We start from the raw sequence: 16,565 nt of genomic DNA on the forward strand, positions 1-16,565 counted from the left end.
GGAGAAAGAAAGATGGGGATTGAGGTCATTAGGTAACTTAGTCTTCTTGAGAGGGTATTCTTCACACTTCTCAGTAGATGGTAGTTGGGATGGCTCTTGGAATTCAAAGCTTGATACTGTAAAGCTTAAAGCAGCACAACTTTGCATTCACCACCCAAAGAACAAGAAGAACCTGTCCAAACTATGGGTATTCCTTGTGGGTGGTTATGTAGAGCAACACGCAGTATGTGCCAGGGCTCTGGCGTTCATCCTGAAGAACATAGAGCATGTGTTTTTTGTACTGTACCCTGTAGCCTTTCAGAATCTTTCCTACCATACCTAGAATTCTTTCTCTGCTGTCTCCCGGGGTTCTTCCTGATTCGTCTGTTCTGGCTTGCTGGCTTATTTTCCTGGTGTGTTTGTGTCACAGTAGGATCTCTACTTGCCCTGCTAACGTTAACAAAAGATGTCCCGTTTTGTGCTTCATTTTTATCAAGACAAAAAAAAGTCTTGTGTCCCTGAGACTCTGGAGGCTAGGTGGGGCTAGCCTTTGATTTCTTCAGAGACCTTCCTCTGCGCCATCCCATTCCTTTTGTCCTCATGACTCATGCAACCAGATTGTATCTCCTCCGTGACCACAAGAGTTAGTATTACTAAGTTTAATATCAGGTGGCATGATAATGGCTAGCACATAGTGCTTATTGTATAATGGGTATGTTTTGGTCACTTTGCATATATTAGCCAGTCCTTAAAAGGACCGTGTAAGATGGGTAATGACCCTATTTTATTAGGAATCCAAAGCATAAGTAATTTGTCTAATGGTCACAAAAATGATAAGTGGCAGGCCTAGAATTCCTGGGTAGATGGTCTGGCTCTAAAGTTGCATTTACAACTAGCAATGATGACTGAACAGAGGTGTGCTATGGAAAAGGGCCTTTGGAGATCTGCTCTCAGCACACCTGGTATTTAACTTGCTGTTTAACCCGGTCTAAAATTTTCAGCTTTTCCTTTTCTATGAGAGGCTCTGAAATAAGACTACCTACCTTTTGCTGAAATCCCTGCCTCTACATGCAGTGTTAATTCCCTCAAGAGTTTTCAGACATTAAAGAAAGATAATGAGTTAATTCTCAAAGATCTTGAAGAGATGGTGCTTAAAAGACCTAAAAATTATGGAGGGAGGAATTGCCTCCCATTTGTTCTTTACACTTTTCTAGGTCCATTCTGATTTTACGTCTAATGGTTAAATACATGGATAGTTGATTGTACATAGTAGTCTAACCTATGGAAATTCCTCCTGGAATGTTAGATCAATCTCTATCCTTCATCAGAGCTTTCAGAGCCCCTTTGTGCTTTTCAAAGCCTAAATTTAAGTCATTAAAGTCTACCCAAGCAACTATGTTGCCTGCCTGGGCTCTAAAGTGATTCCATGAGCACAGTTTTTGCTGCCACCTTGACTGTCATGATTCTCTGGCAAATTCCTGGATTCAACTAAATTCTATTCTGCACCTGCCCCCTCATAAAGCAGTGTTTTGGGAATGGGAAGAGCCTTGAATCCGGTTAAACACTATGTACTCATCCAAGACACTTATGTATATCCTCACTTGTCAAGTCTAGAGGTGACACTTGAGAGGGTGCAACTATTTTTTTCTCAAGGAAAAGTTTTTAAATTTGAAGTATAGGTGATTTACAGTGTTAATTCTATTGTACAGCAGAGTGACTTATATTGATGTATATTCTTTTTCATGTTCTTTTCTATTCTGCTTTATCACAGGATAGTGAATGTGGTTCCCTGTGCTGTACAGAAGGACTTTGTTTATGCATTCTACATATAATAGAATGCGTATTACTAGTCCCAAACTGCCAATCCTGTCCATCCCCAACAACCATAAGTCTGTTCTGTGTGTCTGTGAGTCTGTTTCACGAGTATGTTCATTTGTGTCATTTTTCATTTTCTCTTTTGGATGTGCAACACAGCATGCAGGTCCTTGCCTCTCTGGCCAGGGATCGTGTCCATACCCTCTGCAGTGGAAGCACAGATTCTTAACCACTGGACCACACCAGGGAAGTCCCTTTGTAGACGTTTTTGGTGTGACATGGCCATGGTGACTGGTGTGTGTGTGTATATATATAAACTCATAGTTTATAATTTTTATTGGAGTATAGTTGATTTAATCTAGTTTTGATTGGCATTTCTTTACCAGTGTGATGAGCATCTTTTCACCTGCCTATTGGCCATTTGTGTGTTTTCTTGGGAGACGTATCTGTTCAGGTATTCTGCCCTTGTTTCAGTTGGGTGGTGGTTTTCTTGCAATGGAGTTGTATGACCTGTTTGTATATTTTGGAAATTAATCCCTTGTTGGTCACATCATTTGCAAATATCTTCCAGTACGTAGATTGTCTTTTAGTTTTGTTTCTGGTTTCCTTTGCTGTACAGAAGCTTGTAAGTTTGATTAGGTCCCATTTGTTTATTTTTGCTTTTATTTCTGTTGTCTTGAGAGACTACCCTAAGAAATCATCAGTATGATTTGTGGCAGAGAATGTTTGCATATGTTCTCTTTTAGGAGTTTTATGATGTCTTAAAATTGTCTGTCAACTCCCTAGTGGCTCAGATGGTAAAGAGTCTGCCTGCAATGCAAGAGACCCAGATTCAATTGCTGGGTTAGGAAGATCCCCTGGAGAAGGAAATGGCAACCCACTCCAGTATTTTTGCCTGTAAAATTCCATGGACGGAGGAGCCCTGGGGACTACAGTCCTTGGGGTCACAAAGTCAGACAGGACTAAGCGATTTTCACATACATATGTTGGTCTGTAAGCCATTTGAGTTCATTTTGTGGCTCAGCTGGTAAAGAATCTGCCTGCCATGCGGGAGACCTGGGTTCAGTCCCTGGGTTGGGAAGATTCCCCTGAAGAAGGGAAAGGCTACCCACTCCAGTATTCTGGCCTGGAGAATTCCATGGATTGTATAGTCCATGGGCTCGCAAAGAGTCAGACACAACTGACTTTCACTTTCACTTTGTGTATGGTATGAGGTGTGTTCTACCTTCTTTAATTTACATGAGACTGTCCAGCTTTTCCAACACAACTTGCTGAAGATACTTTTCTTCATTCTATATTCTTCCTTCTTTGTCAAAGATGAGTTGTCCATAGGTGTTATGTGTTTATTTCTGGACTCTTGTTCCATTGATTCCTATGTCTGTCTTTGTGCCGGCATCAAGGTGTTTTGATTACTGTAGCTTTGTAGTATTGTCTGATGTCTGGGAGGGTTATGCCTCCTGCTTTGTTCTTTTCCCTAAGGATTTCTTTGGCAGTTTTGGGTCTTTTATGGTTCCATATAAATTTTAGGGTTTGTTCTAATGCCTGTGAGAAATGTCATGGGTAATTTGATAAGGATCACATTAAATCTATAGCTTGCTTTGGGTAGCATGGTCAGAAAAAAAATGAAAATTTTTAAGGAAACCTGAGTTTATCCTAGACTAGCCATCAGAGGGAAAAAAATGAAACTGGATCCTTTGTTTCTTACAGCAAAATTAGTTTCTGGCAACTGAAAGATTTAAATATAAGAGCACTAGAAAAAACATGAGATTTAAAAATGGGCTCATCAGGATTTCCCTGATGGTCCAGTGGTTAATAATTTGCCTGCCAGTGCAGGGGACGAGTTCCCTGGTCTGGGAACATTCCACATGCCTTGGGGCAGCCAAGCCTGAGCACAGCTACTGAAGCCCACACACAGCAACAAAGGCCCAGCACAGCCAAAAGTGAATCTTAAACTATACACTTACATAGCAGGGGAATTCCTTGGCACTCCTTGGGACTCCATGCTTTCACTGCCAAAGGTGCAGGTTCCATCATGGGTCAGGGAACTTAAGATCTTATGCTGTGTGGCAATGAATGAGATAGGGACTCAGAAAAATAGACAAAAGGTATAAATAGCTCCAGGGAAGCAAAAATAAATGACTAATAAAACATGGAGAAGTGTTTCATTTTATTCATTGGGAAATGCAAATTGTTTGGTAAGCACTTAAAGTGTTGGGGAAATGGGCCCTCAAACATGGTGTTATCAATTGAACTTCATAGAAGGCAACTTGAGGCAATTCTGCTCCTGAGTATTAATCTTGTTACAAATATATATGAAATGCTGTTCATACAGGGATATTATTTTCAGTGTTTTTTGCCTGTAGCAAAATGTTGGATACTATCAAGGTTCTGGCTCAGTATATCTGTGGGATATCCCCCCTGCAATGAAAGACTGGAGAGATGCAGAATAGTCCTCAATATATGTGAAAAAAATTTCTAGACAGTGGATTCCATGGTATCTTATTACCCACATGTATGTATATAGTATTATTAAATATGTATGTATATATGCAGTCCAGTGGTTAAGACTGCTTCCACTGCAGGGCATGGATTCAATCCCCAGTTGGAGAACTGAGAGCCCACATGTCGTGGTGTGGCCAGAAAAAGGAATACATAAACATGAGCACACATAGAATATTTTAGAAAGGACACATAAGAAACTGGTAATAATGGTGATCTCAAGGAAGGACCCAGGTTGCTGATATCCTCTGGTACTTTATAAATACTGTACCGTATGCATTTTTTCTTAGCTAAAATGACTAGGATTAAGAAACAAAAACCAGAAATGCGTTCATTCAGCCAGGCATGTGCTGAGTTATGTATTCAGTTCTATGACAATTGTGTATCACTTTCATGTCTTGTTTTCTGAGGTTTCTTTTCTGCACAGTAAAATTGTGAGCTGTCTTCCAAGACAACCTGCATAGTCGGGGGCTCAATAATTATTAATAATTGACAAAACCCTCTGAGGTGTTCTATTCCCCCACTGAATTGTTTCAAATTATCTGTGCCTTCCCTGCCACAGTCTTTGTGTAGATTCCATTTGGATGTTTGAATACAGATATCATGCCCCCTTGTAGGTAACTTTAGTGGGACCAGTTGGGTAGGAGAGGTTAGGAGTGTGTCTGCAAATCTAGTCTGAGATGGCTCACTTGCCAGCTCAGGTGGGGATGACAAACTAACCTTTCTGATTCTATTTTTAAGTCAAATACGGAAGGGAGGCGGACTCTTTAAGAACTGTTGTGACAGCCCCGCCCTTTTAAGAGATCAGCTGAATCTGTGAGTCACATGACTTCAGCGTCTCTTCCGCCCTCTGAAGTTGGGACCACATGAGCGGCTATGAAAAGCCTAGCCGGGGTTGGGGGTTCTGTGCCCCCAGCCCCGTGCTCCTCCTGAGTCTACTGACGGCAGCTCCACTTGGCCTGCTGGGGGAGGAGACCCGCCAGGTGAGGGGCTAGAGCAATAGGTGTTTCAGCATATGCTGCCTTGAAGGGTGGTTGGAATCTAGGACAACGGAAGGGTGGGGATGAAAGGTGCTTGCATTGAGGAGTCGGGGCAGCCGTGGGTCACGGTACAGGATTATGGAGTAGGACGGATGTGGTAGAATCTGGACCCTGACTTAGCCCTGAGTGAGCCAGGTCCAAGCAAGTGTTGCATTTTTTCCTTCCTCTCAGCCGTGTGCCCTGATCTCTCCACCAGGGTTAGGGCAGTTTGGGCTCTCCCCGCCTCTCCTCCAGCCCATGTCTGCCCTTGACAGTGAGGTTCTCTTAGCTCCCACAAACATTCCTCTTGCACTCTTTCCCCATCATTTTGCAAGCCCCCTCTCATCCCCAGACATCTTTGTCCTGTGTCTCTCCCTGACCCTCTTCTCCTGACCAGCCTCTACTCCTTGTTCCAGGTGTCTCTGAAGGTCATCTCTAACGGGCCGGACTTTTCCCAGAACCTGCTTCATATTCGGGCAGTGGGCACCAACTCCACGCTGCACTATGTGTGGAGCAGCCTGGGTCCCCCAGCAGTGCTGTTGGTGGCCACCAACACCCCCAACAGCACCCTGAGTGTCAACTGGAGCCTCCTGCTCTCCCCTGATCCTGACGGGGGCCTGAAGGTGCTCCCCGAGGAGAGCATCCAATTTTCTTCTGCCCTTGTCTTTACCAGGGTGAGGAGGTTGGGGGAGGTCCAAGGGGAAGAGTGCAAAGGAGAGGGTTCATTCCAATTAGAGGGAGAAATAGAAGACTGGGAGTAGGTGAAGTAGAGTCATGTGTGAGAGCCTGGGGTGGGGCCAGTGAGTACGGGGTGGTGATTCAGGAGAAAGGTGGACTCGGGCAAACCTTGTCCCTCCCCACCCCTCCCCCTCTCCCCCCACAGCTGTTTGAGTTTGACAGCACCAACATGTCGGATGCGGCCTCAAGGCCTCCAGGAAAATCATATCCTCCGTACTCCTTGGCCAATTTCTCCTGGAACAACATCACTGACTCACTGGATCCTGCCACCCTCAGCGCCACATTTCGAGGCCACCCCGTTCATGACCCCACTGGGGCTTTTGCCAATGGCAGCCTGGCCTTCAGGGTAAGGATATAGGGAATTTGAACTCAAAAGGCTGGTTTATGAGGGTGGGAATTAATGAGAGGGGTCGCCTTCAAACATAGGCATCCACCTGCTTCCCACTTCTTCCATGCCTCTTCCATCTTAGGTCCAGGCCTTCTCCACATCTGGCCGACCAGCCCAACCCCCTCGCCTCCTGCACTCGGCGGACACCTGCCAGCTAGAGGTGGCCCTGGTTGGGGCCTCTCCCCGGGGAAACCGCTCCCTGTTTGGGCTGGAGGTAGCCACCTTGGGCCAGGGCCCTGGCTGCCCCTCAGTGCAGGAGCAGCACTCCATCGATGATGAGTATGCCCCTGCTGTCTTCCAGGTGAGGCTTCCAGCAGAAAAGCAGACAGGTGGGGGTGTGAAGGGGGACTCTATCATTCAACAATTTACTGTTTAGCAACACTTCATTCAGTTCTTGTAAGTGCTGAACGCTATGCTAATGAATTTAGCCCAGAGGAAAGGCGGGGCAGTGTGACTATTGCTCCGACTGGTGGGATGTGCAAGGGCCTGGGGTCCCTGAGTGGGGAGCTGGTGCAGGCTTGCTGAGTGTTGAGATTGGGAAAGGACTCAGCGCCACCCAGCTGTGAGTTCTAGAACCAGGCTTAGGATTCAGGACCGCTCATGACAGAGGGAGGCTGTGAAAGGGCGGGGGAACAGAAGGGCCAAGTATCTTTTGTCCTCCTCAGCCTGTGTGTTTGCGTTTCTCCTCAGTTGGACCAGCTACTATGGGGCTCCCTCCCATCAGGCTTCATGCAGTGGCGACCAGTGGCTTTCTCCCAGAAGCAGGGCAGCCGGGACTCAGCCATGCCCTGCCAATCTTCCCCACTTCACTCCACCTTGGCATACCTTCTCCCCCAGTCACCCATTGTCCGAGCCTTCTTTAAGACCCAGGACCACTCCTGTGCCTTCAATCTGACATTTGGGACTCCCACAGGCCCTGGCTACTGGGACCAACACTACCTCAGCTGGTGAGAGTCGAGGCCTGGGCCATGGGTTTGGGAGGTTGCAGAGGAGGAAGGCTAGGCCTCTCAGCCTTCCCTCCTAAGCCTGACTCTCTCTCTTTCTCACTCTGCTTGCTCTAGGTCCATGCTCCTGGGTGTGGGCACCCCTCCAGTGGATGCCTTGTCCCCGCTAGTCCTAGGCATCATGGCAGTGGCCCTAGGTGCTCCAGCACTCACGCTGCTGGCAGGAGGCCTGTTTCTGCTGCTGGGCCGCAAGCGGGACTCTGAATACCAGTCCATAAATTGAGGCCGGCTCTCTAGAGGAAAGGACATTACTGGACCTGCCTTGCTGGTCTGCAGGTTTGAGGGTCAGTATTCCCAGGCAGCTCTTCCTCTTTTGTATCTTCCTTTTCGGTAGAACCTCAGATCAGCCTCAACTTCCTGGGGGACCCAGGTGGGGCTTCCTTCCAACTCTGAGGAGGGACCAGACACAGAATGATTGCTAGAGGGAGGGTCCCCTCCGTGTTGCCTCCCCGTTCCTCCACCATCCCATTTCCCTTGAATGGGACTCACAGGCCTAAATGAGAGGGGCCTTCTGACTGTTTGCTGCACTGGAAGGCATGAAATAGACTAGTTTTTTTTTTTCACAGGGCTTGTCTCTCAATGTGGTGCGTTGTTGGGCAGGTTTGGACCTGGTTCCAGGGAATGAGAGGGCTGGAGGAGGGGCGTGGAAGGCAAGTTCTTTTTGAAGCCCCATTTCCTCATCAGGCCTAGTTCTCTCCCTTGCCATGGGACCAGGCTCCTGCCAGCCACTCTTCAATATGTGGAGCTGGGAGGTTTCTGGTGCAGTTTGAATCAAACAAGGAAGGGACACTTGAGGTTGAGGGGCAAACCCTACGGAAGAGCCAAGAAAGACTGTGGTATTAATCGTTTATTATTATATACACATTCAGACGGGTTTAACATCAACCACCATGCTTTGCAACCACTCCCAGCCACCACACGTGTGGGCATGCACGCACATACACACACACACACACCTCTTAGGAAGCAGGTTTCCCTGTCTGCTCCTCTTCCCACAGGAGAGAGATGACTGGGCACTTTGGAGGTGCAAAGTTACAGGGACCTAAAGGGTTGGAAGAGAGGAGTCAGCCACTCTGGGCTGGAGCAGCTATAACTGACTTGGCTGAGGCTAAAGGGCCTAGGAAGACCAGTCATGGAGGGTCCTGAACCCAGGTCCCCAGAAGGGTTTTCACCAAACAGGAAAGTCCTATTTGATCTGATGCCCAGCCTTTACCTAAGGCATAGGCAATGTTTCCAGTCTCTTGGAGGCCCTCTGCTTAGACACCCAGCACAGAAAAGGTCAGAGTTTTGGCTGTGCTCTGCCGGCTGCCTCAGGCAGGAGGCTGCAGAGTGGGCAGCAGAGTCCGGTCTTTGTGGACTCTGGTGGCAGCAGAGGCTGCTAAGGAAGGAACCATGCCTCTGCCCCTGGTCCCGTGTCCTCAGCATTCTTAAGGAACATGGCTGTCCCCCTCTTTCCCTGAAAGACTGTTTAAGTCCCTCCCACATAATTGTCCCAGGCTCCTAAGATGAAGGGGAGCACCCCACACTCTGATTGGATGGCACCCCTGTCGGGGCAGTAGGTGGGTTCATCCCACCCAGGAACGAAGGGGGTGAGGCAGCTCAGCCCCGGGAGCGGGGCCTGTAGTCTGAGGCTGAGCGGGCATGGTCAGGGTAGTCCAGGCGGCTCTCGGAGGCAGTGAGCATGCGTTCAGGCTCCACCACGAACATGTAGTAGAAGTTCCACATCAGCATGGACAGCAGAGGCAGGAACGTCAGGCCGTAGCCAAAGCCTCGGAAGGAGCGGCCCACAGCGAAGGTCAGCCAGTATATGAGCCTGGGAGGCAAGAAAAGGTCGGGCTTTCCTTGAGGGAAGTGCATCAGCTAACAGGCTGATGATAGGGAGAGTGGAAAGTGAGGGAGGCAGATGGGGGTTGGCTGGCACAACTGATACCTCTAAAAACAACCAGTGTTCATGCACTGACGTATGTGCTGGGCATGGTACTAATTACTTTAGGGGCACTATTTAATTTAGACCTCACATCTCTATGAAGCGTGTATATTATTCACCTCCCTCTTTGTATACTTCTCAAATTTGAATTAAAAAGTTTTGAGTAGGCAATACACATTTACACGGTTCAAAATTCAAAGGCACCAGTGAATACAGTAAAACGTTTTCCTTTACTGATTCCCAGATACTCTGTTCTCTTCCTTCACCTCCTCACCTCTATTCTACTCCCACCCCAGACATCATCCATTATTATGGTTTCTTGTATGTCGTGAAGTTTTCTGTGTATATAAGCAAGAAAATTTATGTCTTCCTCCCCTGCCTCTTTTTTTTTTTTTTTTTTTTTGAGGTTTGGGAGCATACTATTCCATGGGGTCGCAGAGTCAGACATGACTGAGTGACTGAACTGAGCATACTATAGAGACTGTTCTGCACATTGACTTTTTCCCCCCATTTATTTCATCTTGGAGATTATGTCATTGTGTGTGTGTGTGTGTGTGCTCAGTTGCTCAGTTGTGTCCGACTCCTTGAGACTCCATGGGCTGTAGCCCACCAGGCTCCTCTGTCCATGGAACTTTCCGGGCAAGAGTACTGGAGCGGGTTGCCATTTCCTCCTCCAGGGGGTCTTCCCGACCCTGGGAACCCACATCTCCTGCATCTTCCCCATTGGCAGGTGGGTTCTTCACCACTGACCCACCTGAGAAGCAATTGTGTCGTATCAGTATATAAAGAGCTTCATTATTTCGCAGCTACAGTACATTCCATTGTGTGTATTTCCCTTTTTGTAGATGGGGAAACTAAGATTCCAAAAGATTAAGACGGGTCCAACGTGACATATTGGGGAAACAGTAAAACCATGGTTTGAACCCATGCCTGTTCATCAGCCTCTCTCCTGCCATTTTACAGGGGCTGAGGGAAAGAAGAGAGTAAGGAAGCCAGCTTCAAGAGAGCTTGAAGCCCAGAGGGATGAATCAGGCGCAACTAAATTTCCCCTTTTGGAAGATCCATTCAAAAATACACACCCCTCTGGGAGGAGGGCAGCAGTTTCCTCTTAACTTACAAACGACCATCTATTACAAAACTGAGATGCCCCTATATTTTTACCTGTGTAATAGAGGGAAGAGTACATGCTGCCAGTAACTTGCCCATATAGAAGGACCCTGGGTGAGAGAGGGAAGGGACTTGGGTTCTAGTCCTGCCTCTGCTGACAGACCTATGCAGCTCTTCTCCCCGAGTCTGTAGTTACTTCCTCTCATAGTCATTTTTTCTCTGTAAAATGGGTAAGATGGTCCAGACAACCTCTGGTCCTTTAGCTCCCTGATGATTCTTACCGCTTAAACCAAATTAAACCAACTTCTTATCTGAGATCAGCGTTCCCTGAGAAGGAGATGGGAGGTTGAGTTACATGAACAGGAACATATTTATCTTGGAAAACATCCACTGGAAGAACACGCACGGCTGTATGACGGTCAGGAGACTGGCAGGACAGATGACCATTAGACTACACTTAGAAGTGACAGGAAGACAGATTTCAGCTTAATAGGAAGAATGCCTTAGCAGTTAAAGCCACCTGGAATCCTATATGGAAAATAACAGGACTTCCCTAGTGGTCCGGTGGTTTGAGGATCCACCTGCCAATGCAGGGACGCAGGTTCGACCCCTGCTCCAGGATGCTGAAGCATGGTCCTACATGCTGTGGGACCCCTAAGCCCCTGTGCCACAACTACTGAGCCCGTGCCCTAGAGCCTGCGAGCCCCAGTCACTGAGCCCACATGCTGCAACTACTGAAGCTCACATGCTTTGAGCCTGTGCTCCGAAACAAACCCACATGCTGCAGCTAGAGAGTAGCCCCCACTTGCTGCAACTAGAGAAAGCCCTCGCTCAGAAACAAAGACCCAGCTCAGCCATAAATAAATAAACATGATAAAATCTTTTTAAAAAGAAAATAACAAAAGGAAATGTATTAGGGGGAAAAAATGGAAAGATCTGCATTTCTGAAAGACTTCAGAAATTCAAGGGTACCTTTCTGGGTTAACATAGTTTACATGAAAATACCCCTGCTGCTGCTGCTGCTGCTGCTAAGTCGCTTCAGTCATGTCTGACTCTGTGTGACCCCATAGACAGCAGCCCACCTAAGGATCTTCAGATTCTAAATGAAAGGAGAGTAATGAGGGTGCTATGAGACCTGCTGCTGCTAAGTCGCTTCAGTCATGTCCAACTCTGTGTGACCCCATAGATGGCAGCCCACCAGGCTCCCCCGTCCCTGGGATTCTCCAGGCAAGAACACTGGAGTGGGCTGCCATTTCCTTCTCCAATGCATGAAAGTGAAAAATGAAAGTGAAGACACTCAGTCATATCCGACTCTTAGCGACCCCATGGACTGCAGCCTACCAGGCTCCTCCGTCCATGGGAACTTCCAGGCAAGAGGACTGGAGTGGGGTGCCATGTGCCCTCAATTTGGATGAACAGGACAATCCCTTGACCAGTCCCCACCCCCTCCCATTTGACAAGAAGAATTTCCTGCCTAGATGGAAAGAGACAGGCTAGTGAAGGGACCAGGACCATTTAGCAAAGTAAGCACTGGGAGAGCAGACTGTTGGGAGTCAGAATTGAGAGGTATTGTCAAAGATCTGAATTGACTAGAGAATTCCAGAGGTTAGAGTCAGGGCAGAAGTTCTTAGCACAATATAAAAGAGAACTTTATAAAAACTAGGACTTTTGATAAGTAAGACTGCCTTGTAAAGAACAAAGCATTTGGTCACGGGGATGTTCAACCAATGTTCAGCCAGTGGCCGCCTGACCAGAATGTCACAGAGGAGTGGTTGCAGTGGGTGGGAAGCTGGTCTAGGTGACACCCGAAAGCCCTTCCCTTCCCGTTCTAGGTTGATATATGTGTCTTACGAAAGACATAGGAGCTGCCAAGTGAGGTAAAGTGCAAGGCAGAAAGTGGACTCAACTTTCCAGGGAGCACAATTGGGCTGATTCAGAGTCCAGAATCTCCCTGGTTCTCCGGACATTCAGATGCCCAGGTCCCTTAAGCACCACTACCTCCCCTGTGCCCCACCCTCAGCCCCAGCTCACCGGGAGATGGCAAAGAGACCAGTGAGTAGAGGGAGCAGTTTGAGGGTATCTTGAGGCAGGTAGGTGGAAAGCACGGCCAGGTTGAAGAAGTAGAGGATGAAGAGCTGGACCGACTGGGCCACATATCGCCGGTGGATCTCCACCTCCCGCCGTGGCTCCCCAAAGGGCCGAAGGGCAGAAAAGCACAGCAGGCTCAGCCCGTACACCAGGATCCCTGGGTGGGGTTGGACAACACACAGGATCAGGTGAGGAAACAGGTGGCAGAGTTTGTAGCATGGGCATGGGCTCTGCACCCTGGGTGGGGCTGAGGTGGTCCTGAGTGGAGGTGGGCACACAGGGTGACAGGGTGTGGGAGGCCCTGAGGGTCCAGGTCTAGTGATGGAAACTTTCTTGCTCTCCAAGTCAGGCAGGCCCTGCCCTCCAGCCCAACTCCCAGACGCCCCCTCCTTACCCGCAGGGCCCAGGCTCACCCAGTATAATGGGGAAGGTAGCAAAGACCCCACAGCGCAAGGTGTAGATGAGGCGGGAACTCATGGTCGGCAGGCGTGGGGCATCGAAGGGCAGGAAGGCGTATGCCCCGTAGAGCAGGCAGGGGAAGAGGATGAGGGCGGCTCCCACCGAGGCCACAGCCCTCAGCACCTCTCTGCCTCCACAGCCCCCACAGCCCCCACAGGAGTGGCCAGGCGGCTTCACCACTGCTTCGGCCCACTTGCACTCCGGGGGCTCAGGGTGGGTGGCCCGGGGAGGCAGGAAGGTCCGGCGGTGCTCACCCTCGCTGGCCTCACAGCACACAACGAGGTCCTCCTGGGGCCGCCGCTCAATGCACTGTAGGTCGATGGGCACGAAGGCCCGGGCTGCCTTCTCGGGTAGCAGGCTGGCTTCATCTTCAGGCAACTCCTCTAGTTTGGTGGGTGGCTCTGACTCGGGGGGCTCAGGCTCAATGTTCCTCCAGCCCGGGGGATCTGGGAATGGGGCACTGGGCTGGGGGCCAGTTCCCCAAGGCAAAGTGGCAGCCTCACTTACTGTGCTGTCTAGACCGTCCTCGGTCCCCTCTCTGGCTGTGGGAGACTCAGCTGAAGACCCCACTCTAGAGGACTCAGCTCCAAGGGACTCAACCCCATCTTCCCCTTCCAGCTTCCGGCCATTGGGGACCAAGGCCTGGGGTGGGCTCTTCTCCAGGGTCTCAGGCCCCTTCACTTCCAGCAGGGCCAGGGTCTCCGGTTCTGTCATCCTGGGACCTGACTTCTGAAGTCTACCACAAAGTCATGTCACCCTGGAGGGAGCAGAGCGAAGTTCTGTCAGAAGCTGCCATCCTCTGGCCCTCAGGAGGGGTTGATAGAAACTGCAACAAGAAAGCTGCAAACTGCAACTCTCCAGGGCAGCTGGCCTCACAGGCTTTAGCCCCTTCTGGGATCTTAGAGAGAACCTGATCTGGAGGAAGGTGTTCAAACAGTGGGAGGCAGGAGAGAAGTGAGCAGCTGAAATGGAGGCACCCTTTCGACATCAAATGCTTTTCAGCAGGAGAGGGTGAGTCAGGGGGCTCAGGCCCTGGCAGCTATGGCCTCAGCCAGCCTCCACCCACACCTTCTACCCGCTCCACCAAAACCCCTGGGGTCATGGCCACCCTAAGGCAGGAACAGGAGGAAAGGGAGATATTTAGAATTTTGCCAAGGGCTTTCTTCCCATGAAAGATCTTGTGAACAGAGAAGCTGCCCCTTCTCCTCCACACCTCCCCTTCCCCTGCAGATCCCCAGCTGGAACTTTCCTGGCAGCTGACACCCAACAGATCTGTCCCAAGGAGCTGGCAGTGGCAGGGCACCCTGGCCTTTTGTCTCCAATCTGGATACTCGGTCAGTTTCAAAACTTCTCAGTAACCCACCCCCTACGTCTCTGGAGGGCCCGGGTGGATCCATTCTGACCTCTAAGTCTAATGAAGGTTGTTTCCCATGCCTCCTCTCTGGTCTTTGTCCCCTCCCTGCTGTCTTCCATCTCACTGCTTCTGGATGGGGCTGATTTCCCTCTCTCTACCTCCCCAAGGATCTCCTACCCCCTACTGTGTGGACCCATGACACCCTCTTACTTTCCATCTGGAGAGAGGTAGAGGGTCCCCAGCGTCCAGGAAGGAGCTGCCCCGCTCTTCTGCTGGCTCTGCAAGTATTCCTTTCGGTCTCCCTCCCTTTACCTGTGTCTCCAAACCTGTCTGACCAGAGCAGGTGGGGCCCAGTTTAAAGGGGAAGGCCCCGCCCTGCTGAATCTGCCGACAGAAAAAGCATTAAAGGAGGACGTCATACTTTCTGAGCCTAGAGGTGTGTGTTCTGGGAACATGGGATATGTAGGAACTCCCAGCAGAGGAAAGCAAAGGGGGCAGAGTGGGTTTCTGCATCAAAGGGCTCTTGAAATAGATTGGGATACCCCAAAAGAAGAATTACTACCCTTATTCATTCAGTATTTACTGGGCACCTATTATTAGTTAGGCACTATTCTAGGGACAGACATAGGAAAGAACAAGATGACAGGCAAAGTCTCTGTGCTTAAAAAGCTGGCTCTATTGGGGGTAACAGATAAATAAGAAGCCCAGCAATTAAACCAACATGACAATATCAATAGGGAGAAACCTCTTTGCCAAAGTGATATTTGAGCTGTGACCTGATGGGAAATTTGGAGAATAAGTGTTCCAGACAGAGGACCAGCAAGTGAAAGGCCAATCAGCGGGAAAGACAGGTTGTTTCATGACAGAAAGGTCAGTCGATGTTTAGAAGGTGAATTTATGTTCCCACTACAGGGTGTACATGGGTCCACTGAACACTTTGCTTTTTAGGTTAAGTAAGTAAATAAGTAAGTGAAGTCACTCAGTCATGTCTGACTCTTTGTGACCCCATAGACTGTAGCCTACCAAGCTTCTCCGTCCATAGGATTCTCCAGGCAAGAATATTGGAGTGGGTTACCATTTCCTTCTCCAGGGGATCTTCCCGACCCAGGGATTGAACCCGGGTCTCCCGCATTGGAGGCGGATGCTTTAACCTCTGAGTCACCAGGGAAGATACTGTGCTTTTCACGTTAGGTTTAAGATTAAGAACGGAGAAGGCAATGGCAACGCACTCCAGTACTCTTGCCGGGAAAATCCCATGGACGGAGGAGCCTGGTAGGCTACAGTCCACGGGGTCGCGAAGAGTCGGATACGACTGAGCGACTTCACTTTCACGCATTGGAGAAGGAAATGGCAACCCACTCCAGCGTTCTTGCCTGGAGAATCCCAGGGACGAGGAGCCTGGTGGGCTGCCATCTATTGGGTCGCATAGGGTCAGACACGACTGAAGTGACTTAGCAGCGGCAGCAGCAGCAAGGTTAAGAAAGCAATAGGAATCCAAGGTGATCTTTCCCATGGAAAGACCAGGCGGGCAGAAACATAAGGCTGTTGCTTCTCATTCCTGTGGATCTTTTCCCCTAAAGTCATTTGAGCTTTATGGGGGGAGGGGCAGTGTCTGAGTTGCTCATGCCTGCGTCTCCAGAACCCAGAATTTTGGCTGGAAGATGGCAGGTGTTCAATAAATGTTTGCTGGGCTGGTTGGAGATTAACAGCAAATGGAAATCTTTGAGTTAGGGTAGGGGAACTGAAGGGCCCAGGTACAGAAGTTCTGTATTGGATGGCCTGTCTCTTATGTCATGCTTGATTGTCCAATAAATTTTTCACATACACGTTTTTTGTTTAATAGGGAAAAGGGGAGAATTTGATTCATTCTATTCAGTAATCTGAAAGAGGCTCGGCCAAACGGATGGGCCAAATGACCACTGTCGGACAAAGCAGTCATGCTCCTAGCTGTGAGCCCATCTACCCAGATCCAGCTTAGCCTCAGCACCCTCGCCGCAGAGGCCACTGCTTGTTGTCTGGCAGCTGCGTCAATAAAGTTTTTCGCAAGGGCTCACCGAAGCCGGAAAGAGGCGAGGCTGCCCAGAGTTAGTTCTGGCAACTTCCCGGGAGGGAAAAAGAGTTTCGCGAGATTTGGTAGCGGCAGGCCACTGGCCCGCCACCTGCAGCTGCTATCGCGAGATTTGGCAGC

General features: G+C 49.3%; 2 protein-coding genes across 2 annotated transcripts; one reads left to right on the top strand and one right to left on the bottom strand.

The window, feature by feature from the left end:
* Window positions 1-3,347: 3,347 nt before the first annotated feature.
* LOC120855693 (glycosylated lysosomal membrane protein) lies at window positions 3,348-10,292 on the top strand. Its single transcript, XM_040230272.1, has 6 exons — window positions 3,348-5,276; window positions 5,729-5,986; window positions 6,196-6,396; window positions 6,521-6,739; window positions 7,129-7,385; window positions 7,500-10,292. Exons 1-6 carry the CDS (start codon window positions 5,160-5,162, stop codon window positions 7,663-7,665), a joined length of 1,218 nt encoding a protein of 405 aa, XP_040086206.1. The 5' UTR covers window positions 3,348-5,159; the 3' UTR covers window positions 7,666-10,292.
* Window positions 8,275-14,714, bottom strand: TMEM79 (transmembrane protein 79). Its single transcript, XM_040230273.1, has 4 exons — window positions 14,588-14,714; window positions 12,978-13,780; window positions 12,508-12,721; window positions 8,275-9,255 (listed from the first exon to the last, which is right to left on the bottom strand). The coding sequence occupies exons 2-4, from the start codon at window positions 13,735-13,737 to the stop codon at window positions 9,042-9,044; spliced, it is 1,188 nt and encodes a 395-aa protein (XP_040086207.1). The 5' UTR covers window positions 13,738-13,780; window positions 14,588-14,714; the 3' UTR covers window positions 8,275-9,041.
* Between the last annotated feature and the right edge of the window lie 1,851 nt (window positions 14,715-16,565).

This window comes from Oryx dammah, unplaced genomic scaffold, assembly GCF_014754425.2.
Source record: "Oryx dammah isolate SB20612 unplaced genomic scaffold, SCBI_Odam_1.1 HiC_scaffold_28, whole genome shotgun sequence".
NCBI lineage: Eukaryota > Metazoa > Chordata > Mammalia > Artiodactyla > Bovidae > Oryx > Oryx dammah.